We start from the raw sequence: 26,185 nt of genomic DNA, 5'->3' as shown, positions 1-26,185 counted from the left end.
AAAGCAGGCAGAGAAAGTGTGGGAAGGGAGCAAGCCCGTCAGTCATGAGGTGCACAGCGTTCTGGACGAAGTGTCTAAATTCCATGATGATCTCAGTAAAATGAGTTCAGGATATTTTAACCCCACTGTTTTGATCCCATGTTTAGGAATAAAAACATTTACATCTCTCTTAAACTAACTTGAAAGTGTGTCTGGTGTACAGAAAGTATTTTCCAGAGAAAACCCCATTAAATAAATTTAATATTTTTACTGATTTTCTGTTCATTGCAGTTAACCCTTTCAATTTTTCCCCATCTTTACTCTGATGATACTGTAGGGATCAGTGTTTTAGTGATGACAAGCATTTTTTATTCCAGAATTAACCTTCGTATCTGCATCGTGAGCTGTCTTCCATGGCCGCACTTTCTGCCAGGCTCAATTTTGCAAGATCCAAATTTTGTCAATTTTCATTCTTTCATTTCTTTATAGTCAATTATAAATGTACTGTCAGTTTTCGCTATTGTTAGTTGTCTTGTTTTCTATCATATTTAATTTTCCTAAGTTAATTTGTAGTTTTCAATATTACCAATACAATCTGATTTTTCAAAACGTCTTTTAACTAAAACAGCGTCATGCATTAAGTTAGAGCTGTTCCCAGTATTATTATGCTGGTCCTTTCTTCTAGTAACCTTTCTATGGATTGGGTAAAAGAGACATAGTTTGTGTTTACATCTGGATGCAAAAAGCAAGACAAATGTGAACCTGGGTTCTTGGCTGGTTCAAAATAATAGAGTTAAAACATCATGCTCTGTGGCAAGCTGGTTGGCTTTTTAAGGATAGAAATTTTTGTTTTGTAAATGTGACAGGCTTATGGTTCCTATATTTTTTACTTCCATTTTGTTTTTTCATAAATTTATGAAAATTTCTCTAACAAGGTAAGTTTTCCCCCAGCTCCTCTAAGGGGATTTTCCGTCTAATGATTTTCCGTTCAAGCTCTACTGTATTGAATTCCTTTAGGGTGGAATTTTGTTTCTGACAATAATCTTATTCTTTTCTAATGACTTTTGCAAATTTCACATTGAGGTCCAGGAGAAGAGTAAAGATAAAGTTAGATTTATTTTTGCAATTCATCCTAGACATTGCAAGTGAAAAAAACCCTTGACTATTCATTTCTTTTCTCCTTTCTCAGAAAAGCACTTTAAAAAAGAGAGATTGTAAAACAAGGTTCTGAGGGATTGATGAATCAAGACAGGGGATTGAATTCTAGGATTCCAGAATTAGGACAATCTAAACCTTCTTTGTGGAAGAGCATTTGGTTTGGAGAGTGCTTGAAATGCCACAAGACCGGAGAGAGTAAAGAACAGATCTTCACCACATGCCTGTGAGCTATCATTCTACTTGGCACTGCATCCTACAATGTGGCCTGCTGCTGGCTTGAGGCTTAAATCAACAAGTAAAGGTTTTAGAAGAGCACAGCAGGTGCTGGCTGGCTATCATTTTTTAGTGGGTACTGTCATGGTCCCTGCAATTAGGAGACATTCCTGGTCCTTAAGGGGCTCGTCTTGGTCTGGGGGACGACTAGCAACAATTACCCGACAGTGCTTGTTAAGGGCTGAGATTAGGGGTCTGCCCAAGCTGCTGTGGAGGCACATAACCTAAACCAGTGGTTTTCAAACTTTTTGGTCTCAGAACCCCTCTTCGCTCTTAAAAATTACTGAGGGACTTCCAAGAGTTTTTGTTTATATGGGTTAGTGATATGTATTGATATTTACCGTCTTAGAAATTAAACCTAAGAACAATAAAGAACATTTAAAAAACCCGAAATTCATTGTTACCATAAATATTTATTATGAAAAATACGTTTACCAACAAAATTTAATGAAAGAGTGGCATTGTTTTAAATTTTTGCAAATATCTGCATTGTCGGGCTTCACGGAGGATGGCCGGATTCTCCCTTCTGCTTCTGCCTTAAATCGGTTGCTACCCGTTGTTTCGGTTGAGGGAGATGAAGAAAATTGGGCCTTATACACATGCCATTGCAAAAGAACTGGAGACCCTCTGAAAGGGCTTGGGGCCCCCTCCGGAGATCCTCTGGCCACACTTGAGAACTGCTTAGATCGGAAACATTTCTTGGAGGAGGCAGCTTGAGTCCTGAACGCAGGCCGGCTTGCTAACAGGGGAACGACGAGGGCGAGGCGATTCACGACGGGACTGCAGTGCAAAGCCCGCAGGGATTCCTGAGCAAGGGGCTCAGTCCGCGCCACCCTCGCCCGCCATTCTGGAACACACACTCAATTCGTAAAAAGCACCTAAGGGGGAGCAGATCTGCCCATCAATATCACGTTAAGCAGGAAGCTTTAGCGGTTACTACAACCGAGAGAAAGCAACTGTGTGTAGCCTTAGCCCTGGCCCGCGGGCGGTGCCGCGCCCTCGGAAGCCCGGGAGGCTCGCAGCGCGCAGGCGCGGCGCGGCCCCGGAACGGTAAACAGTGCGGTCACGTGACGCGACCCCGCTCCAGCCCCCGCGCCGTCGCCGCACGCCGATGGCTGCGGGGTCTCGCGCCGCCGCACGGTCCCCACGAGGCGAGCGACCCTCGGGCCCTGGGCGGCGGCGGCTGCAACGAGGATAAGGAGGGCGGCGCGGAAGACGGGACGGCGTGGTCCGCAGTGGCCGCCCGGGCCGTGAGGAAGCAGAGGCTGTGGCAGCGACGCCTGCGTCCTGCGCGTACCCCCTCTCGGCGCAGCCGGCCCCCTCCTCCGCGGCGGCGCGGCCACCATCTTCCTCTCGCTGCCAGTGGTAGCGCTCGTCGGCGGAGCTGGTGAGTTGCAGCGCGGCCGGGCGACGGGCGGCCCTCCCCTCCCCCAACCCCAGCCCCGCGCCTCCGCGGCCTCCCGCCCTCCCGCGGTCGCGCTCCGCGCCTTCCTCCCGCGCAGCGGGAAGCAGCGGGAAGGCGCCTCTCGGCTTTTTGCGCGCCGCCCTCGGCCCGCCCGCGCCGCCTCTGCCGCCCAGGACCGTTTGGGCCGCTGTGGCGGGGCCGCCGGGCGGAGGGTCGGGGCCGCGGCCTCCCCGCCGGCTCCGCGCCCGGGCCTCGGGGTGAGTGCGCCGCCGCGCGGGCTCGCAGGCCGGGCGGCACGGCGGGCGCTGCCGGGGAGGCCCAGCCCGCAGGCCCCGACCCGGCCCTTCGGCATCGAGCTTTGGGCCCCGGCCCGGCAGCCGGCGCTGGCCTTGGCCGCGAAGCCGAGCCGGGTGCCCGCTGGTGGGGACGAGGAGTCGGCGCTCCATCCACCCTCCTGCGACCGCGCGCTTTTGTGCCCGGGACCCGAACTGTCGACTCCTTTTGCATAGTTTGAAATGAGAAACCTGGAATCTGGCCTTCGATAATACGTGTAATTTAATGAGCCACTTGTCGATACGTGGGTGTTCATGGTGCTAAATAACTGATCACCTGACCCGGGGGGCGGGGAGGAGGGAGAAAGGGAGGGAATGTTGGTACCGCGCACAGTCCAGTGCCCCTTCTTTTCCCCAGCTGTGTATTGCCGGGTCCGATGACTTTTTCCCCATCTTTGAATTTTTAAATGCTGTTTCTCGAAGACCGTGATTCGAAGTAATTTGAGTGTGTGATTATTGGTGCTGCTCAGGAATCGTTTGCAGAACATGATCATGAATAGTCATTAATGTAAGTGGCAACAACGACTTAGTATCTTCCTAGTCCTGATCTTCATCACATATAGAGATACTTAATTTAAAATGAAACATCGGTAGCTGAGCCTTAGCAAATACGAACTTTACCACGTTATTTTGGGATGGGGGGGTGGAGATACAGTCAGCTACTTAGGGAGTGCTTAAATAGTACATTGTTCTACTTAGTTACTGTTTTGGGTTTTAACTTGTCTTCGCTTTTATAAACTGGTGGTTTGAGATCTTCCAAAACTGTGTCTCCATTACTCATTCATTACCTACCATTTTTTTGATTCTTGAATGAAGTGTTTGGGATTGTGAAAATGTTGGTGGTAGATGTGTTTCTCTGGTAGAGACACTAGTCAAAGAACCAGGAAATCTTTGCAGCATTCTTGTTTTTGAATTTGTCTCTTCATTCCAGAGCATAAAAGGTGTGTTGTGAAGATTATTGTTTCAGATAGTGATTACTTAACGGTCATTACCACTTAGACCTTTCTTAATTTATTATTATTTCTCCCCAGTTCTCTTTAGTGGCCATATATTACGATAATGAATGTTCTCTTCATCAGCATCTTCCTCATCACTATTTTAAAATATATACTCCATTTCCCCATGATAGTAACAGAATTTAAGGAAGTCCTTTTAATAGCTGTCGTTGCGCTGGTGAAGCCACACACACTTCAGTCAGTTCCTTAGCAGCAGAAAGACATCCACTCAACTGAAGTGAGCCACTTGTTAAGTATGCAGGACTACAGCCTTAGAGTTTAAGCTTTATTTGGCAGCTGTATGGGAGATTTGTGAGAAGGATAACACATGAGTTAGTGATGGGACAAGTTTTCCCCTGTTCTGTGCATGTTTTGTAGGTCCATTTACTGAAGAGCTTGAAAATATAATTTATTATACTGCTTTTGCATCCTTTGGGAGGATAGTGAACTTCCTTATCGATCGCACTGAATTAGTTATGCATTCTGTGCTGTGGGGATAGACCTCAGGTAACTGTCTAGCTGATCCTGTGATATACTCATCTGTTGCATGTTCAGATAAGTCAAATCTATGAGAAGTGGTTTGTGTAAATGTAGGTGAAAAATAGCTTTGGTCCGAAGCAACTTTAAGGATAGAAAAATGGAAAGGAACTTGTCTTTATATTAATCATTTAAAACCATAATATTAAAATTTCAATTGTATTGAGTATTGAAATCAGGGAAGGTTGATAATATTGATATATTGACATATAATAGCATGTTAATAAAACTGTTTTTGATAAAAGTTAGTTTTTGGGTACTAAAATATAGATAATGGTTGTCTTCCTTGACATGGTAACTTGGTGCTTGCCTTTTTGATACATTTTGCTTTCTTAAATGTGCTATTTTTATTATTTTTTTTCTTTACACAGATTTCTCATGAAATCTTTTTTACTTAATTTTTGTCTGGAGGTAAGATCTTTATTATATTTAATGAAGAAATGAGGTTTATTGATTAGCATTTCAGGTTTGTGGATTACCACCACACAGTGTCAGGGAGTGCAAGGTTCTTGGAGTGCTGACCTCTAAATATTTTTGTTCATCTACATTTCATCAATTCTTTTGGACACGTGGTTGCTGGATTTCTTTTCTGCAGCAGTACATCTTGGGCTCTATTTCTTTCATTTCTTCTTTGAGCACCCTCTGAGAATCCTGGAGTATCTTTTCAGAAGCATAGACAACTTATTTTTTAACTACAAAAGACTTGGCAAATTGTTACACATTTCTGATGCTGTTGCATTTTTAAGAACAGTAAAAAAAACTTCTCTTTTAATGTTGCCCTTTGATTACACAGCGAATGTTATTGACAGTATTGATTTGATTCAAAATATTTGAGACCCAGGTGCTGTTTGTATGCTCAAGGAACATAATCTAGGTTGAGAAACCAGATTCAGACATGAGATGTTAAATCACTGTATTAGAGTTAAAAGAGGAAGATATTTCAAGAGTTACAAAACACATTGTGTGAGGAATTGCCAAATGTATAGACTGGACAATTATGGTCATGCATCGTGTATTTAATTTAGATCATTTTTTAATGGTCGGGATTAAAATTTTTATGGTCGTTTGTATAATGGAGAGAGGATGGAGAGAAATAGTTAAGCAAAAACTTCAAAATAGTATCCTGAAGTTTTATCTTTTGGCACAGTCTAACTTTATTAGGAAAATTTTGAATGGCATAGTAGATTGTACAGAAAAGCTAAAGTTTTAATTCACTCATAATTTGTGTGAGATGGCCACATGAAACCATTCTAAAATTGTAGTTTTTGAAAATGAATTGTGAAGTTCGTGGTCGATCACTTCCAAAGTGATGTTTGTTCTATACACACTGAGGACAGCCATTTTATTTTTTATATGTAGGGAGTGGCTAAGTGCATATTTCCCAATTTATTTTGGAAGTGGGCATGTCACTTTGTTTCCAGTATTTTGATATGTGTTATGAATGTAGACTGCATAAAGTATAGTAGTTTAAAAGTGCAGGCTCAGGAATCTCACTGCCTGGATTCCAGTTTGGGTATACGGGCATACCTCTTGTATTGTGCTTCGCAGATACTGCGTTTTTTACAAATTGAAGGTTTGTGGCAATCAAGCATGGAGCAAATCTATTGCCGCCGCCCATTTTTTAAACAGCATTTGCTCACTTTGAGTCTTCTCTGTCACATTTTGGTAATTCTCACAATATTTCAAACTTTTGCATTATTACTATATTTGTTATGGTGTTTTGTGATCGGTGTTGATGTTACTATTGTCATTATTTTGGGGCACCACAAACCACAACTCTATAAGATGGTGAACTTAATTGTAAATGTTGTGTGTTCTGACTGCTCCACCGACTGGCTGTTCCCTGCCTCTCTTCCTCTCCTTGCGCCTCCCTATTCCTTGAGATGCAACAATATTGAAATTAGGCCAATTAATAACGCTACAATGGCCAGTAAGTGTCCAAGTGAAAGGAAGAGTCCGTGTCTTTCACTTTAAATCAAAAGTTAGAAATGATTAAGCTTAGTGAGGAAGGCGTGTTGAAAGCCGAAATAGGCCAAAAGCTCGGCCTCTTGTGCCGAACAGATAGCCAAGTTGTGGATGCAAGTGAAAAGTTCTTGAAGGAAATTAACCGTGCTATTCCAGTGAACACATGTATGAAGAAAGTGAAACAGCCTTATTGCTGTTACGGAGAAAGTTTTAGTAGTCTGGAAAGAAGATCAAACCAGCCACAACATTCTCTTAAGCCAAAGTCTAATCCAGAGCAAGGCCATATTAACTCTCTTCTATCTTGTGAAGGCTGAGAGAGGTGGGAAGATAACAGAAGGAAAGCCTGAAGCTAGCAGAGGTTGGTTCATGACGTCTAAGGAAGGAGGTCATCTCCGTAACATAGAAGTGCAAGGTGAAGCAGCAAGTGCTGATGTAGAAGCTACAGCAAGTTATCCAGAAGATCTAGCTAAGATAATTCATGAGGGTGGCTACCCTAAACAGCAGGTTTTCAGTTTAGCCAATACAGCCTTGTATTGGAAGAAGATGCCATCTAGGATGTTCATAGCTAGAGAGGAGAAGTCAGTGCCTGGTTTCAAAGGATGGGCTGGCTCTCCAGTTAGGGGCTATTGCAGCTGGTGACTTCAAGTTGAAGCCTGTGCTCATTCACCGTTCTGAAAATCCTAGGGCCCTTAAAAATTATGCTAAATCTACTCTGCCTGTGCTGTGTAAATGGAACAACAAAGCCTGCGTGACAGCACGTCCCTTTACAACATGGGTTACTGAATATTTTAAGCCCACTGTTGACCCACTCTCAGAAAAAAAGATTCCTTTCAAAATATCACTGCTCACTGACAATGCACCTGGTCACCCAAGAGCTCTGATGGAGATGGACAGTGGGATGAATGGTTTTCATGCCTGCTCACACAACATCCGTTCTGCAAGGAGTCACTTCAACTTTCAAGTCTTATTTTTTACGAAATACGTTTTGTAAGGCTGTAGGTGCCATAAATACTGATTCTTCTGAGGGATCTGAGCAGAGTTAGTTGAAAACCTTCTGGAAAGGATTCACCATTCTAGATGCCATTAAGAACATCATGATTCATGGGAAGAGGTCAAAATAGCAAGATACACAGGAGTTTGGAAGAAGTTGATTCCAGTCCTCATGGGTAACTTTGAAGGGTTCACAGCTTCAGTGGCAGAAGTAATTGTAGTTGTGGCAGTAGCAAGAGAACCAGAATTAGGAGTGGAGCCTGAAGATGTGACTGAATTGCTACAATCTCATGATAAAATTTGAATGGATGAGGAGTTGCTTCTTATGGATGAGCAAAGACACTGGTTTCTTGAGAAGAAATCTACTCCTGGTGAAGATGCTGTGAAGATTATTGAAATGACAGCAAAGGATTTAGATATTGCATAAACTTAATTGATAAAGCAGCTACAGGGTTTGAGACTACTGACTCCAGTTTTGAAAGAAGTACTGCAGTGGGTAGCATGCTATCAAACAGTGTGTCATGCTGTAGAGACATTGTGGAAGGAAGAGTCAGTCATTGCAGCAGACTTCGTTGTCTTCTGGTTTCAAGAAGCTGGCAGCTGCGCCAGCCTTGAGCAGCCACCACCCTGATCAGTCAGCGCCACCAACATGGAGGCAGGACCCTCCACCAGCAAGACGATTACAGCTTGTTGAAGGCTCAGATGATGGTTAGCATTTTTTAGCAATGAAGTATTTTTAATTAAGTTTTGTACCTTTTTTTAAGACATAATGCTATTGCATACTTAATAGACTATACAGTATATTGTAAACATAGCTTTTATGTGCACTGGGAAACCAAAAAATTGGTGTGACTTGCTTTATTGCGAGCAATATTGACTTTATTGCGGTGGTCTGGAACCGACACTGCAGTATCTTTGAGGTACATCTGTCCTGGGTATGTGACCTACACAATGGTCTGGACCTCAGTTTGCTCCTCTGCAAAATAGAAGTAATAATTGCACCTACCTCACAGGGTTGTTGTGAGAAACTAATGAGAATCGCATACAGTATAGTTAGCACAGGGCCTGGCACATAGTACATGCTTAGTACATGTTAGCTTGGTCTCTTATTACTTAGGCCAGTTTTGATGACTTGTACTGTTGCTGTGGTTAATCCAAACTGCTAGAGCTTCTCATAATGACACTAGGGTATGGTTGTAAACTTTGAAGGTAATTTTCTTACTAATAGCTAAGTAATTCTGCTTTTGCCCGTTTCAACTTGCACTCGATAGTTCTTTTTCGAGGTTCTTAGGTCTGCTTTGGTCTTAGTATGGCAGTCATCTTGGATTCTTATACATTCTTTACCTGATAAATTCAGAAACAAAGTTATGATCCTTTTTTTTTTTTCTTAGGTAGTCTTGCCAGTAGATTCTAACGAATGAAACTGGACCAGAATTTGAAATGGGTGTGTAGAGCAGGTGGTGAGGTTGCATTGCTGCTAGAATTGTACTTTTTAGAATTGTGTTATACCACACGTCTTAACCATTTAGTGACTTTCCTTGACTTTGTCTTGGAAGGATAACTTATTCATCTTTAACATTGTTATATCATGGTGGTGAAGAACTGACCTTTGTGTCAGTGGATTTGAGTTCTAGCTCTGTCACTTATTTATTCTGTAATATTGGGTGTAACTTTGCTAAGCTTTAGCTTCTCTCTTATAAATTGAGAATAATAATAATAGCTGCTTAATTGTGTGGCTGTGAAGTTTAATGACATTATACATTTAAGTTAGCACGGTGCCTGGCACATAATAAATAGTGAATTTAACTGTGTGAAGAGATAATGCAGGGCAGTGGTAAGTGCATTGACTTTTGATTGAAGATTTTTGCCTTCAGATTTCAACTCCACCACTTACTATAGCAAGTAATTTAACCTCTTTGATCCCAGTTTTATTTATTTTTGTATAATCAAGATTATAATATAGCATTGTTGTGAAGAGTAAATTAATAAATGTAGAGCAGAGTTTCTTAACCTCAGCACTGTTTTTTGGCTGGCTAATTCTTTGTGGTGGGGCTTTCCTAGTGCATTGTAGTATATTTACTAGATGCCAGTAGCATGCCCTCCAGTTTTGATGACCAAAAATGTCTCCATTTTCAAATTAAGCCAGAAGCCCTCTGGAGAGGCTTAATCACCTCTGATGCTCTGATGGAGAACTAATGTAAAGCATGTCGACCGTTGCCTGGTCTGAAGTTAGAGCACATTAAGTTTTATATATTATCATTGTTTTTTAGTAGTGGTACCTTTTTTTTTTCCTACTGCTCCTACTACTGCCTGTTAGAAATTTGCTAATAGTGAGCATGCCTGATGAATTGACAGCTTAATTTAATCTATGGTGTAGGGGTCGGAAGGCAACAAGCAGTTCCATTCTCAGTGCCTTTGCATTTAGGTCTTTGCCTGAATTGCTGTTCCCCATTTATGCATGGATCACTCCCTCATTTCAGGTTTTGGCTCACATGTTGCCCTTATTAGCAGGGCCTTCATTTACTGTCTTACGTAGAATGCTCTCCTTCTCCCATCACTATTACAGTGTTTAATTATTCTTCATAGATTTTATAATCTCCTGATATATATTTGTCCTCCCACCAACATCCTCATACACACGCATGCGCGCATGCCTTTGATAGCTTTAGTGATTTATTGGTAGGCTTATTCTGTGCAATTTTTTAAGGAAAATAAGATAAAATGCATAGTTTTACTTTGAGGATGTTTCTGAGAAGTTGAGGTAGTCAATTTTAGTTTGCTCTTAATTTACAGGAGATTTTGGTAGAAGTGTAAATTTTTTCCTCTGTTGGCGTTTTCTAAATCTTTTCGCATTCTATTCATACACGAAACACTTAGAAAACAATATACACTGGTTTTATCAGTGTAAATGAAATTTGGCTGCAGTATAATTCTCTGAGTGACAGATGACACAAGTGGGAAATATCTCTGGACTCAGATTAAATTTTATTCAGGGTGTTAGTACTGATACTTATTTTTAGTTGTATTCTGAGTCTTTCTAAATGGTCCATTAGGACCAAACTCTGGCATTCATAATTAGCACCTGCTGTTCTTTTGCCTGGAGTAGCCTCTGGACCTTTAGGACCAAGCTCACATGTCACTTACTTACCCTTTCTTGGCCTCATGGATTTTACCTTCCTCTGTGGTACTGAGCCCTTCAGTATGACACTTTCATATTTTGTTGTGATGTTTATATGTTGTCATATTTGTTTATATGTCCATACTTGATTTTGGATTATGAGTTCCTTGAATTTGAGACTGGGGTTTGTTTCACTGGTATACTTATGATAGTACTTTTTTTTTTTGATAGTACTTTATAGTAGATACTTGATAAATACATGAATAAATGAGTAATTTTGAATTAAGCAAATTATCCAATTCTCTGACTTAGCTGGATACATCCTATTGTCTGCAAACTTGAGGTGTGACTGTGAACCCATAAGTAATTTCTGATTTGAGCATTATGTATTCCCAAGTTAATAGTATCAATTCAGTTGCATACATGCATATCATTAGCCTCTCAAAATACATCCTAGATAGGTTTGTTATGTTCTGTTATGTTTTAATTATTAAATTTGTAATGCCGAATGTAAGGAAGCATTTAAGTAAAATTTCAGTGTAAGAAACAGGAATTTGTCTATTTATTTACTTATTTTTTGGCTGTTTTGTGCGGCCTGTGGGATCTTAGTTCTCCAACCAGGGATTGAACCCGGGCCCTCAGCAGTGAAAGCGCAGAGTCTTAACCACTGGACCGCCAGAAATTTGTTTAAATCAAGCAATTTGTTTAATTAACAGACACTGAATCATCTCTTAAATTTTTCCTTAATTAGATCAATTATCTTTATCTACATGGCTAGGTATTTCAGGACATTGTATTTTAGGTTAGTGTTCTTTTTTTTTTTTTAAAAAAGACCTTATTTTGGAGTAGTTTTAGATATATAGAAAAGTTGCAAACATAGTGTAGAATTCCCATATACCCTTTATCTAGTTTTCTTGATTGTTACATTTGACATAATGTTAATGTCTTTATCAGAACTAGAGGTTAACATTATTATTAACTAAACTGCAGACTTTATTCTGATTTCACCAGTTTTGTTTTTCCACTACTGTCCTTTTTCTGTTCCATGACCCAAATCAGGATACCACATTGCGTTTAGTAGATGAGTGTGTTCGTGTTAAGTAAGGTTAATATTTCTACAGTTGGCTAACATTTGTTTAACAATTTGGCATGGAGAGTTTTAATTTTATTTTTGATATATTGAACACTTGATATCTAAAACTGATTTTTTAAAATAAATGACTGTTTTATATCTGCATTCATTGTCACTTTTAAGATAACCTTGCGATATGGCTGTATACTGTGATTTTGGGCATTCTTCCTTTGGAATTGGCTCCAGAGCCTGTTGGAACGACTTAAGAAAATTCAGTCTTACCAATTTATAACAATTTCACAAAACACTTCTGTAAAAATTGTTTACTTTGGATCCATAAGTTTGGGGTGCTTTATACCATATTTTTTCCTGTAAGATCCCCAGTTGCATTGGTATATTAAAGGTGTCTTGCACAATGGTAGCTGGTTAATAACACTTTTTGAATAAATTAAAGGTATTTCTCGACATTTGACGCTTTTATGCTAATCTGTTTATTTAATCCAGGGTAACACACTTTATATAAGTCATACTAGTTTTGGCTGGAAAAAAAACACCCCATACTGGAAAATTCAGTTCACCCATCTTATTTACAGTATGCTTTACTTTTTTTAAAAAAAATTGATCTTTAAATATTGTCTGCTGTTGAGATTAAAAAATATGCCACAGGCTCTGAAGGCACGTTTTAGTAAAAGAGTTTGGGATGATTCACTAATAGTATCATTGAAAAAACAATGTATTGCTCATTTAGATCACCCTTTAGAATGGGCTGGTGTTCGGTATAGCTAGGTGATTTCGAGCCGTGTAACTGTACCTTCTGAATGTTGTGAATGTCCCCACCACTTAAATGTACACAGGCAGAAGTTGGTGCAACAGAAAGACTAACCTCAGGTGAAGTATGTAGAATTTCCCAGACTTGTGTTGTTGCTATGGGAATGAGTGTGTTAGTAGATTCAGCATCTTGTTTTTATAAGGAAAGTCAACCATTTGTTTCTAGAGCTGGAATTGCCTTTTTTTCTTTGTTTCATCTGGGATGCAACTCTGAAGAGGAGGTTGTTTCGGCTTGTGGTAAACTTGGATTCCAGCATATTCAGATAAACTTGTTGATAGTTCTAGCTAATTAATTTTGTAGACATTTAGTAATGTTTTTGTAAATTATTTTTAATTACCAGAAATTTATTATACTAAAATTTCTTTGGAACCTAAAAACGTATTAGTGGAAGTATTGGTGATACATGATAATTGAGTCTTTCTTAGGTACTGAGATCAGATAGTTTCAGGGAATTAAAACTTTTCCTGACTTTTCATCACCATTGTAGCTGTTTTCTCTAAATGTTATAAAGAATGCATGTAAGATAATCAGCCAGTCAATCAAACAGTTAACATTTTATTTTGGTGCTTTATTAATATTTCAATATAAATAAGTTGCAAAGTTTGAGAAGAGATACTGAAATCCTATATTTAGCAGAGGATTAACTTTTGTGAGAATGAGGAAATTTTCTTTCCTTTTGTTTAAATTTTGAATTGAGTTACAGTGAACTGCATCCATTTAAAATGAACAGATTGGTGAATTTTGGTGGGTATATACACTCATAAAACCGCTACCACAATCCAGATTTAGGACATTTTCATCATCTTCCAAAATATATTCCTGTTCCTTTGCAGTTAGTCCCTCTCTTATCCAAGGCCCCAGGCACTTACTGATTTGTTGGAAAATGTTTTTAAAGAAGAACCTTTAATGAGTCAAATCTAGTCAATTTCTAGCTTTGTAGCTCAGTGTGAAAGGGGTAGAGTTACCACCTTGGGCTATGTAGCCTTGAAACCTGGGTTTGAATCTTTGGCTCTGTTTTGTGACTTTGGGGAAGACGATTAAACTATTTAAATGCATTTTGTATACAAAACAAGGATAGTAATAGAGTGTATTTATTATCACTGGGCATAAATGAATTGAAAATGTAGGTAAAATGTTTAGTAGCATATAAAATATACCTGGTAAATTGTATAATATTTTTGAACTTCTTATTCTCTTATTTTTATAGGGGAAAGAATTCAAGGACAGTTTGAGGAAATTTTGGTAGATTTGGAGCTAAGAATTTTGGAATCCAAGAAGTTCTGTGTTAATTAGTGGAATTTTCTAGCTAACTGAATATTACTAAATTTTATTTAGTTGACTCTTGCCCACCACCCAAAATACATTGGTTCAGTATTCTCTGAAACCAACTTTTGATAATCGAGGCTCCTCCAGAGCATGAAGTGACCTTTGCTGAGCAATGCCTGGAGTGTAGGTATAGTTCAAATAGGAGATCAGCTCCATATCTTTATAGACCGCACATAACTCCCTAAAATAAATTTAAGTCTCTGGTATATTGCTTTGTTGTTTATCTCATTTTATCTTAAAAGGGGTTCTCCCCCAAAATGTGTGTATGTGCACGTCTGTGCCTGCGTGTATGTAGTTTTTTGAGTTTTGATTTGTTGGGTTTAGTTAATAGATTCTTTGCATTTTTTTCTCCTTACCCCTACAAAAAAAAAAAACCTTTTTGTTTTTCTTTAAATAATTTAAATGCATTGTAAGTAAGACAAGGCTATTTTACAGTTTTAATAGGTATGGGACAATAATTTAAATGATTTGGTTTTAGCTCTTTTATATGGATTTTTACTAATAAGCAGTGTCTGAGTCTTAATTTATGAAAAGATTATGGTTAAAAACATATGGTTTTTATGGTTTAAGCCATGTAATTCTTTCAGATGTGTCAAATTAATGGACTATATATACATAGTTTTTTTTTCCCTAAAAAAGTGAATTAAGTAAACATTTAATAGGATCTCTGGTAAAATGAAATTTTACATGCATGATGAAGAAACATTGTGTAGCAAAGATTCATTCTACATGTCCAAATGTATATTCTAAAAGCAGTGAGGATTTTTTTTTAAGCCATTCAGAAATACCAAAGTGTGTTCTAGACTCAAAACTATTAAAATAATTTGGTTTTAGGTGATTATCAATTGATAGCTTTATTTCTTATGGTATTTTTTTTGTCTTTCTATAGGGCTGAAAGACACACAGAAGTCTTCATGGATATAGTTGATACATTTAATCATTTAATTCCTACTGAACACTTAGATGATGCCCTATTTCTAGGATCCAACCTGGAGAATGAAGTCTGTGAGGATTTTAGTACAAGTCAAAATGTCTTAGAGGACTCGCTGAAGAACATGCTCAGCGATAAGGATCCTATGCTAGGATCTGCAAGTAACCAGTTCTGTTTGCCTGTTTTGGATAGCAATGATCCCAATTTCCAGATGCCTTGTTCAACAGGTAATTTTTACTTTTTTTTTTTTTTTTTTTTTAGTCTGCAATTTAAAGTAAAGATTTTTTTTTTTTAGATGAGGGTAGTGCATTTAGGGTTCTTTTCTTTGAATTTAGAGCTCCTTTTCTAGGCATCACAATTAGAATTTAAAATTTAAATTTTCTTTCAAGGAATGTGGAATTATCTTCAAGGATATTATGGATATAGATAGGGTTACCATATAATTTGTCCAGAATGGGATGCTTTTTTGAGAATCATAGGGGGTGCTGTTAATAATTACATCATGACAACAGGTCATGATTGGGACTCTTTCTAGCAAATAGGGATTGCCTCGCCAATGGGGACATGATGTCATCCCAGGCCTATTGGAGTCAAGCGGAATGGCTGAATTGACCTTTTTCAGTGCTCTTCCCTGCCCTTCAAATTTAATACATTGTGTGCTCCCATTTCAGATCTTTTAGTATTTTGTATTTGTATCTCAAAACCAGAGAAAGAACTGTAGACCTTTGCTGTCCAGCATAGCAACCACTAGCCACTTAAAACTGTTGGCCTAATTGGAGATGAAATGAGTCTTTTCCTAACTGGAGATGTGCTCTAAAATGCACATTTGATTTCAGTGTGAAAAAAAGATTGTAAAATATTTCATCAAGTTTTAAAAATGTAGATTACACGTTGAGGTGATATTTTTGGTTAAATAAAATATTGTATTGAAATTAATTTCACCTGTTTTTACCTTTTTTTTTAAAGTGGCTCCTTGAACATTTAAAATTACTTGTGGCTTGCATTATATTTCCATTGGACAGCACTGCTTTAGGATATATAGTTGAAGTAACTGAAAGATAGTAACTTTCAGAGGATAATAACTTTCTGTAGGGCTAATCAAATTCTTAATAAGAGAATACTTCAGAGATACATTAATATGTGGAAAAAATATGTAGGTTTTCCTTTATAAAGCAAAGAAAATACTACAACAAACTTTGGAGCAATTAGCTATTTTGTAAGCTAAAATTAGACAAAGGAAAATCAGTTTCACATGGAGAAGTTAGGCTTTTTTTCCCCTGTCCGTTCCCTAGAGTAGTTCAGGTTTATGTGGTGGTGTTCAGTTTTTTAATAACTCTAGACTTCTTCTGCACTACAGTTTTTCAGTATTTTTCATTTCCTTTTAATATTTTCTACATAATATTTTGATATAATAGTACTTAAAGTCTGGATTAGGTGGCCTGCTATTCATCAGATTTGTCAGATTTCTCTGCCTGAAGACTCAACACTTTGGCTTCTAGGAGTTTTTTCATTTTAACAACTCCTTAATACTGAAGTCTTTTGAATTGTTTGCTAATAATGGTATATCTCTGAATTATATACATTGTGTTGTGTTATCGCATAGGTTTACATTGTTTTTGTTGTTGTATTCTTAAATGTTTTAAAGCTTTTAAAATTTTGTTTTATGTATGCACTGTTCCTGTGTCAGTACAATATATCTAATTATTGTGAAGCACTTTTGACACTGGTTATATGCACAAAGTTTAAAGTTTATGTGCACAGTTTAGTCTAAATTCAGGAAGAACGTTTATTGAATAAATATGTGCTTATTACTAGAAATACAGTAACCTTTTCAGGGATGTTATATTGGGCCTGGAACTGGCAAATGTATCATCCTTTTAGACTTTCTTATAAAATTACAGCCCCTTAGAAATACTGGTATTCTTACTTGCAGTCTTTTTTTTTTTAATTTCTGTCGATGTGAAAAGTTTTTTTTTTCATATGAAAAGTCTCTTTGGTTGAACATTTCTTTTGCTAATAGAAGACTTAGAACATCTTTAATGAAGTACTTAAATTTTTTTGAGGTCTGATGAACACTTGTGTACGATTTCATTGTAAACTAACTTTTATTTAAGAATCTATAAGTAGAAATATTTTCTCAATTTTCCTATTTTAAATTTGTTTGCTACAATTATTTATTTTGGTTTTAAAACAGAACTATTTGTGTTAATATATGTGATATATATCTATATGCTTTTAAGATATGTAAGGGAATATGTGGGGGAAACTTAAAATTGTAAAGCTCTTTATAGGATTGCTTAGATTTCATTGTGCCATCAGGCAGGGGATTTATTTTGATTGTTTCAAAGTTCCTTTTGCCCTTTGGGATATTTGGTTTGGTAAAAGGCCAGTATATTTTCTAATGATAGCAAACTGGAAAACATTAAAATTAAAAAAAAATTTGTTTTGAAATAGAAATTCTGTTGTAAACTATTTAGTGAAAACCATACATGGACAACTTTTGTAAGTTTCAGCTATTCACAAACGGCTTCAACTTTTTGCTATAAAATAAAAATTACATAGTTCTTATCCAGATGTTTGTACCTGGCTCTATACGTTTTTACTACTTGTCTTGACTGAAGCATAGCAGGGAAATGGCTCTATCAGTATTCCTCAGGCCATTGAAAGCTATAGATCATGGTTATTTTGTAACCTTGGTCTTAACAGTGCAAAAGGTAGCAAACAGTAACTGCTGTCTTGTTCTCTACTATTCTGATGTAGGTTGGTTTGCTGTAATTGTTAAAGACCAGTTGTTGAATGTCTTGCATTATATTTCAGCTGTCTCCAGAAATCATAGAGAAGCTTTAACAATTATAAAAATAGGAAAGAAAATGGTAGATCACTTTTAGTGCTCTACAGGTGCACAAAAGTTAGGATGCTTATTATTTCATTTTGAGAGACAATAAGTAGATTTCTCATCCTCTTTTTGAATGCTTTTGACTCCATAAAGTATTTCTTTATGTAAATGCAGTGTTTGCATCTGGTTTTTAGATTTACCCAGTAATACATTTTATTTTTTTAATTTGTTATTTATTTTTTACAACATCTTTATTGGAGTATAATTGCTTTACAATGTTGTGTGTGTTTCTGCTGAACAACAAAGTGAATCAGCTATATGTATACATATATCCCAATATCCCCTCCCTCTTGAGCCTCCCTCTCACCCTCCCTCTCCCACCCTTCTAGGTCATCATGAAGCATAGCGCTGATCTCCCTGTGCTATGCAACAGCTTCCCACTAGCTATCCATTTTACATTTGGTAGTGTATATATGTCAACGCTACTCTCTCACTTCGACCCAGCTTCCCCTTCCCCCGCCACGTCCTCAAGTCCGTTCTCTACGTCTGCGTATTTATTCCTGCCCTGCCACTAGGTCCATCAGTACCGTTTTTTTTTTAGATTCCATATATGTGTGTTAGCATATGGTATTTGTTTTTCTCTTTCTGACTTACTTCACTCTGTATGACAGACTCTGGGTCCATCCACCTCGTTACAAATAACTCAGTTTCGTTCCTTTTTACGGCTGAGTAATATTCCATTGTATATATGTGCCACATCTTCTTTATCCATTCATCTGTCGATGGACATTTAGGTCGCTTCCGTGTCCTGGCTATTGTAAATAGCGCTGCAGTGAACACTGTGGTACATATCTCTTTTTGAATTATGATTTTGTCAGGGTATATGCCCAGTAGTGGGATTGCTGGGTCATATGGTAGTACTATTTTTAGTTTTTTAAGGAATCTCTGTACTGTTCTCCATAGTGGCTGTATCAATTTACATTCCCACCAACAGTGCAGGAGGGTTCCCTTTTCTCCACACCCTCTCCAGCATTTATTGTTTGTAGATTTTTTGATGATGGCCATTCTGACCGGTGTGAGGTGATACCTTATTGTGGTTTTGATTTGGATTTCTCTAATGATTAGTGATGTTGAGCATCTTTTCATGTATTTGTTGGCAGTCTGTATATCTTCTTTGGAGAAATGTCTGTTTAGGTCTTCTGCCCATTTTTGGATTGAGTTGTTTGTTTTTTTGATATTGAGCTGCATAAGCTGCTTGTGTATTTTGGAGATTAATCCTTTGTCAGTTGCTTCATTTGCCAATATTTTCTCCCATTCTGAGGGTTGTCTTTTTGTCCTGTTTATGGTCTCATTTGCTGTGCAAAAGCTTTTAAGTTTCATTAGGTCCCATTTGTTTATTTTTGATTTTATTTCCATTACTCTAGGAGGTGGGTCAAAAAGGATCTTGCTGTGATTTATGCCGTAGAGTGTTTTGCCTATGTTTTCCTTTATGAGTTTTATAGTGTCTGGCCTTACATTTAGGTCTTTAATCCATTTTGAGTTTATTTTTGTGTATGGTGTTACGAAATGTTCTAATTTCACTCTTTTACATATAGCTGTCCAGTTTTCCTAGCACCACTTATTGAAGAGGCTGTCTTTTCTCCACTGTGTATTCTTGCCTCTTTTATCAAGGATAAGGTGACCGAATGTGCGTGGGTTTATCTCTGGGCTTTCTGTTCCATTGATCTATATTTCTGTTTTTGTGCCACTACCATACTGTCTTGATTACTGTAGTATAGTCTGAAGTCAGGGAGCCTGATTCCTCCAGCTCTGTTTTTCTTTCTTAAGATTTCTTTGGCTATTCGGGGTCTTTTGTGTTTCCATACAAATTGTGAATTTTTTTGTTCTAGTTTTCTGAAAAATGTCATTGGTAGTTTGATAGGGATTGCATTGAATCTGTAGGTTGCTTTGGGTAGTAGTCATTTTCACAATGTTGAGTCTTCCAGTCCAAAAACATGGTATTATCTCTCCATCTGTTTGTATCATCTTTAATTTCTTTCGTTAGTGCCGTATAGTTTTCTGCATACAGGTCTTTTGTCTCCTTAGGCAGGTTTATTCCTAGATATTTTATTCTTTTTGTTGCAGTAGTAAATGGGAGTGTTTCCTTAATTTCTCTTTCAGATTTTTCATCATTAGTGTATAGGAATACAAGAGATTTCTGTGCATTAATTTAGTATTCTGCTACTTTACCAAATTCATTGATTAGCTCTAGCAGTTTTCTGGTGGCATCTTTAGGATTTTCTATGTATAGTATCATGTCATCTGCAAACAGTGACAGTTCTACTTCTTTTCCGATTTGGAATCCTGTTATTTTTCTTTTCTGATTGCCACGGCTAAAGCTTCCAAAACTATGTTGAATAATAGTGGTGAGAGTGGGCACCCTTGTCTTGTTCCTGATCTTAGAGGAGATGCTTTCAGTTTTTCACCACTGAGAATGAGGCTGTGGGTTTATCACATATGGTCTTTAGTATGTTGAGGTATGTTCTCTCTATGCCCACTTTCTGGAGAGTTTTTATCATACATGTTACCCAGTAATACATTTAAAAAAAATTCCAGTAAGTGAGGAAATTCATTAAGTATTTGATCTTGATGGTCAGACCAATTATTTGTATTCTTAAAAATTCTTGTTATCCTTAAAATAAAACTAATATTTTCCCAAGTAATAGGTTCAAGATACTGACTATGTTGGTTATATACTATGTGAGGAATGTATTAAAAATCATTGAAATGGTGTTTGAAAAACTGGCATTATCAGTGTCATAAAGAAATGTTAATTTTATCTTACTTTAGAAACAAATGTGTGCCCCTTTTATGTAGACAGCTATGATTCATAAGTGTGAAACAAATCTTGTATTAATGAACCATTTCTTTACATGATATATTGAATAGAAACGTTCAGTGGCTGTAATTTGATTTATTTCTTTAAGACCAGGAAGATGGGCGCACTGTAGATAATATGGATATTCAGAGCAGCCTGTCATTCACGTAGCGCTTGTAGCTACTGCATCCTTCAGTGAAACCAAGATGTCCTTTCCAGGCTATATCATGGCTTACAAAACCATCATTCACTAAATTGAAAAAAATAAAAATCCCTTCTGTAGCATGATTTTTGGAGATTAAAAACATCAAACAGTTATTGAATTCAGTGTCTTACATATTTGTTAAGAGTTGATTCATATTGTGTACTTAAGTGTTTTTTCAGTTGTATAGAAATTCATATTGTTTAGTTTCTTCAATTGTAAATTTCTGCTAGCATGCATATGTGATAGTTGTTTCCTATCAAGAAGGCTATTGATAATATATAACATCAAGTAGCATTGTTTAATAAGAATTTTAGCTTGTGCTGCCTTTCTTTTGAGCAAAGTATTGTTAATACATGTTAAGACTGGTTTTACAAGTTTCTTAGCAGTAGTGTGATTTGGTCCTTTTTTTAGCACACAGATTTTTAACTTTTAATCATGGCTCTGTAGTTTGGGGCTTCTTCATCATTAGAGGCAGAATTCATCTGTGTAATACTTTAAAAATTATGGTACTTGTTCTGAAAAGATGATTGTTGTCCTTTTGCATCATTGAGATTTGCTTAAAAGGTATTTATAAGTTTTCATGGCTTCGTGCTTCTCTTGGACAACATTTCAAATCAGTACATTGAACTAAACACGGTGGACCCCTGGTCCAATAAAATTCAGTTGTCAGTTATTAATTATTGTTTTCCTTATTTGTACTTTATTTGTGGGGACAGCAAACTCTTAGTGCAAATTTATTATACCTGTGGATCCAACTACACATATACATTCATTACGTATTTGCACTGGGGTCTTTTTTCCACTGTTTTTATTATTCTGAGTAGTAGTGTTTATTGATTTTTTTAAAACTTATGTGCCTAATGAACATCTTTTTGCCGTTGATCTTATTTTTGAGAGTTGCATTTGAATAAGAAGATACAGATTTAGTACATGTAAAGTAGTCATGCAAATGAGATGAACATATATTGGTTAAGATAAAGCGTATGCTCTTTAGCTGAATGTTAGTGGCGAGTAACTGATCAGCCTTGTAAGAACATTCATAGTCTTTAAGAATAGAACTTTATTTCTGTAAGATTGATCATTAATATTATATATTTTGAGTTATACTTAGAGGGGTTTTGGTGAAAGTGGGTGTGTATAGAAGAGAGCAACCAGAAAAGAGAGGCAAAAACACCTTGTAGAATTAGTGGAGAAGAGAAAATGCTGGAAAGTGGAAAGAGTAGGACATGACAGCAGCCATAGCTCCTTGAAAGTTTGTTACATTGGTAAGAGATTTGACTTTTTTATGGAAAGTGGGAAGGGGCTAGATCCAGTAGGTTGCAGTTAGAGGGAGACAGTGATTGGCTAAAAGGAAGAACTTGGGGTTCCCTCAAATAGTGTAATAGGTTCCCAGGGGACATGGGATTTACACTTGCTGGGTATGACCACCTTGATCAAGGTATTGTATTTCTTTGGGGATTCATGTCTCATATAGTTTCCATTAGGTGACTTTTTATGGTCAGTGTCCTCCTAGAGTCCTCTGTCATTGTGTGTTCTAACAAAGTGTCTCTGTTTTCTTTATTAGAAATTAGATGTTTGCTTTAATCCTAAATCTCATTTGTAGGCTTAATGTATTTCATTGCTTCTTTAAATTATTTGAAATACAACTTTAAAAGCATAGTAATAACTGCATTTATGTAGGCAACTTTCATTGCTCTTAATTCACTGTTTCTTTCCATCGTATTTCTTCTGCTCTTTCTATGTTCAATTTAGACATTTTAAATAGATTGTCAATTCTTCTCTAACAGGTAGTTTTCATTAATCACTGCTACAAGTGATCCTTACTACCAAAATAACAGAATTGAACTCAGAGATAAAACAAGTCCTTTAATACCAACACTAAAATATCACTTTCTAAATTCAGAAAATGCAGAAAGAGGGAATTTTTGGACCAAGGCTAGAGTTTTCCAGTTTATGGTTTTGTGGCTTTTCTCTGTTTTATCTCTATTTGATTCAGTTGACTTTTGCTTTCCTTGGCTTGATATAGTATAAAGCGGAACATACTTTAATTTTACTTTGCATTGACTGAGCATTTAATTTTCTGTCTTTTAAATTAAAAATGTGGAATAAAATTAATCATGTCTTCATCACTATGCCCCTAATATCTTTCCATTTCTTCCGTTCACCTATTACTTACAGTTCACTCTGTATTACTATTTTTTAGCTTGCATTTCTGTGCTGTTGTATAGCAGGCCTCTCTCTTTATCCACGGTCTTGGGCATGCTTCTGGAGTTATTCAGTCTTCCTGCCTCCCAGCACCCTTTGTCGCTGTCCTGTCCCTATCTGGGTTTGCCGTTCTCCAGGCCTGTAGTATGTCTGTTGTCCCTAGTATCTCTGCCCTCCTTGAGTGGAGCTGTTGTCTTCCTGGATTTCATCTCCTCTCTTTATCTATGCCCTCTTAATGACATCCTTTTAGTACCTTTCTAATATTATTACACTTGACTAATAATTTGTCTTTATAGAGAAAACAGAATTGATTATCACCTTTTCTTAAAATTCTGTGTCTGATATTGCTGATGGGTTGGTTGCCTGGGTTTGTATTAAGGCTTGTTGCTTTGTCAGGTGGCCTTTTCTGCACCCCCACTTCAGGATCTTCTTATCTTTTGGTGTTTAGTCTTTGACTTATTTTTGCTGGCACTTGGTGGGCCTTTTCAATTTGGAGAGTGATCAGTTCTGGGAAATTTTCTGTGTTTTCTCTGCAAACTCCTAGGAGATGTTGACCCTTCTGGATTAATTGCCCATGTTTCATGTCTCTTTCTTGCATCTTTATCATCATTTTGCTTTATGTCTTTTTAGAGATTCACTGCCGTATTTTCCATTTCTTTGAATATTTAATTTTGGCAGTCACTATTTCTAAGAAGTCTTCTGTTCTCTTTATTCATACCATTTTAAAGTAGTGTTTTGTGTCATAAATATATGTAAGAGTTTATAGTCTGAATTCATTTTCCTATTTGTTTATTTTGATGTTTCCCATAGTGTTGCAACCTTTCCCCAAATGATTATTTTTGGTTGCTTGTTGTTTAAAATGGGAGGAAATAGGAAGTTTCAGTTTTGCCTTCACATACATGAGTGCTCTTAAGATCAAGGCTCTAGAAAAATTAGGGTAAGTTTTCTTTTTTTTAAGTTCTTTTAAAAGAACAAAGGAGATAGTAGGTATTCAGTAAATTTTTTTTTTAAAGGTAAAGTCTGTATATATATATATATTTTTTTTTAAAATTAATTAATTAATTTATTTATGGCTGTGTTGGGTCTTCGTTTCTCTGCGAGGGCTTTCTCTAGTTGTGGCAAGTGGGGGTCACTCTTCATCGCGGTGTGTGGGCCTCTCTTGTTGCAGAGCACAGGCTCCAGACCCCCAGGCTCAGTAGCTGTGGCTCACGGGCCCAGTTGCTCCGCGGCATGTGGGATCTTCCCAGACCAGGGCTCGAACCCATGTCCCCTGCATTGGCAGGCGGATTCTCAACCACTGCGCCACCAGGGAAGCCCCTCAGTAAATTTTTTAACTGAAAAATAAAAAGTTAAAGGAAAAGAATACAAGGAACAGAAAGAAGTAGGGTAGTGGGACCAGAGGTTAAGATAGTAAATAAAGTGCTGTCTGCAGGTGGGGTACAACTTTGGCTCTCAGATTTCTAGCAGTTGTGGAAGAGGAAAACAGGTAAAAACAAATCCGGTGCCCAGGAAAAGGAAGACTAATTCTGATACTAAAACTAGGAAGACATTTTATCCACAGTTTTATTGTGATGTGATATAATAAAAGATAATCCTTAACAACATACTTTCAATGAACATAGGGCTTTTTCTTATGATATCCCTCATTATGTGTCCCAGTATAAGCAGTATTACAGGGACTAATACAATGAATAGTCTGACCCAGTCCCCTGTTAGATTTTAGGTTATTTTTCAAACAGCTCGCCTTGGATACCATTTTTTAACACCAGACTTCTAAATATATTGAGAAATATAATGTTCTGTCTGAGAACTGTTGGGAATGCAATTATCCCCCTTCCCCCCGCCACCTTTTTTTTTTTTGCCAGCTAAGTGCATAGACAAGCTTTATAAACAAACAGGGCTGTGATGGGATATGAAAATTTAAAGGCACTGATGGGGGCATCTGTGTGAATAGGAGGCTGCTCTGTCCTCCCTGGGTAGAGCCAAGATTTTTCTCAGAAAATGATTTTGGGACCCTCTGTAATGGATGAATAGTCAGGAGAAGCCTAATTTCAGACATAAATGAAGATCATTCTGGCATAGGTGACTTTTGTTTTATAGCCGTGGTTGAAGTGGCAACTTGTTGAGTAAAATTCATAGATTTCTATCCCCTTTAGTTCCAACTGATTATTCTTGCAGTTTTCTTCCAGTCATGGAAGGACTGCAGAATCCCTTGTTGCCATTTTCACCATAATCATTGCCTAGATTCTTTTTTTTTTTTTTAAACCATCTTAATATGGTTTTTAAAGGCACAGGCTTTTTTTTCTTTTTTCTTTTTTTTTAAAGATTTATTGATTGATTGATTACTATGTTGGGTCTTCGTTTCTGTGCTAGGGCTTTCTTTAGTTGCGGCAAGCGGGGGCCACTCTTCATCGCGGTGCGCAGGCCTCTCACTATCGTGGCCTCTCTTGTTGTGGAGCACAGGCTCCAGACGCACAGGCTCAGTAGTTGTGGCTCACGGGCCTAGTTGCTCCGCGGCATGTGGGATCTTCCCACACCAGGGCTCGAACCCGTGTCCCCTGCATTAGCAGGCAGATTCTCAACCACTGCGCCACCAGGGAAGCCCAACCTGGATTCTTTTAAAACTCTTTAGGCCTGTACTTTCTACTTCTTCCCCTTGTACTTTTCTCTCTTCCATATTTACTATGTTTGCTTTAGTTGAGAATGTTCTGAAAAGATTTCTAAAGTGGAGCTATTGTTGTTGGTACTGCCCTCTGTGGTCTCTTCTTCCCTAAAATACCTTCGTTCTCTAATTTTGACCTTTTATCATAGACTTCTGATTATGTCTCTAAGTCCATCTTGAATGATAAATCAGTTATTCAATGTATAATTACATAGCAAAGAGGTAAATTGTCATGGGATGGTTAATTAGAAGTTTACTAAAACAGAGGGATCCAAAATGATGACATTGTTCTAAACACAATTGATTTTATTCCTTTTGTCTGGTAAAGATATTTTCCTGTAACCAGTTTAAGATTAGGATGAGAGCGTTTTACTGCTTGGTTTGTACAACTCCAGTGAGTACCAATCAGAGAATACAGTGTGAATCATGCCCCCTTGAGTGGATAGCAGCCTAGGATAGTTTAAGGGAGTGAACATTAACTTATTTTTAGATATTTCAGATTTAAAAAAA

At 37.6% G+C, this 26,185-nt stretch overlaps 1 protein-coding gene across 6 annotated transcripts in view; it reads left to right on the top strand.

Moving 5' to 3' along the window:
* Positions 1-2,160: 2,160 nt before the first annotated feature.
* PHF3 (PHD finger protein 3) overlaps positions 2,161-26,185 on the top strand; it is a 95,092-nt gene continuing 71,067 nt past the window's right edge. For 2 of the 6 annotated variants that reach the window (XM_036871176.1, XM_036871174.1), the window contains exons 1-2: positions 2,161-2,797; positions 14,869-15,137. In XM_036871176.1, coding sequence (XP_036727071.1) covers positions 14,894-15,137 — 244 coding nt within the window. In that variant the 5' untranslated portion in view covers positions 2,161-2,797; positions 14,869-14,893. Of the gene's footprint in view, positions 2,798-3,496; positions 3,656-14,868; positions 15,138-26,185 lie in introns of those variants that run through there. The other 4 variants (XM_036871175.1, XM_036871179.1, XM_036871181.1 and 1 more) reach the window with 4 other exon arrangements.

The sequence above is a fragment of the Balaenoptera musculus genome, chromosome 12 (genome assembly GCF_009873245.2).
Source record: "Balaenoptera musculus isolate JJ_BM4_2016_0621 chromosome 12, mBalMus1.pri.v3, whole genome shotgun sequence".
Classification (NCBI taxonomy): domain Eukaryota; kingdom Metazoa; phylum Chordata; class Mammalia; order Artiodactyla; family Balaenopteridae; genus Balaenoptera; species Balaenoptera musculus.
Note: the sequence above shows the minus strand (reverse complement) of the source record. Positions and strands in the feature narration are given on the sequence as shown.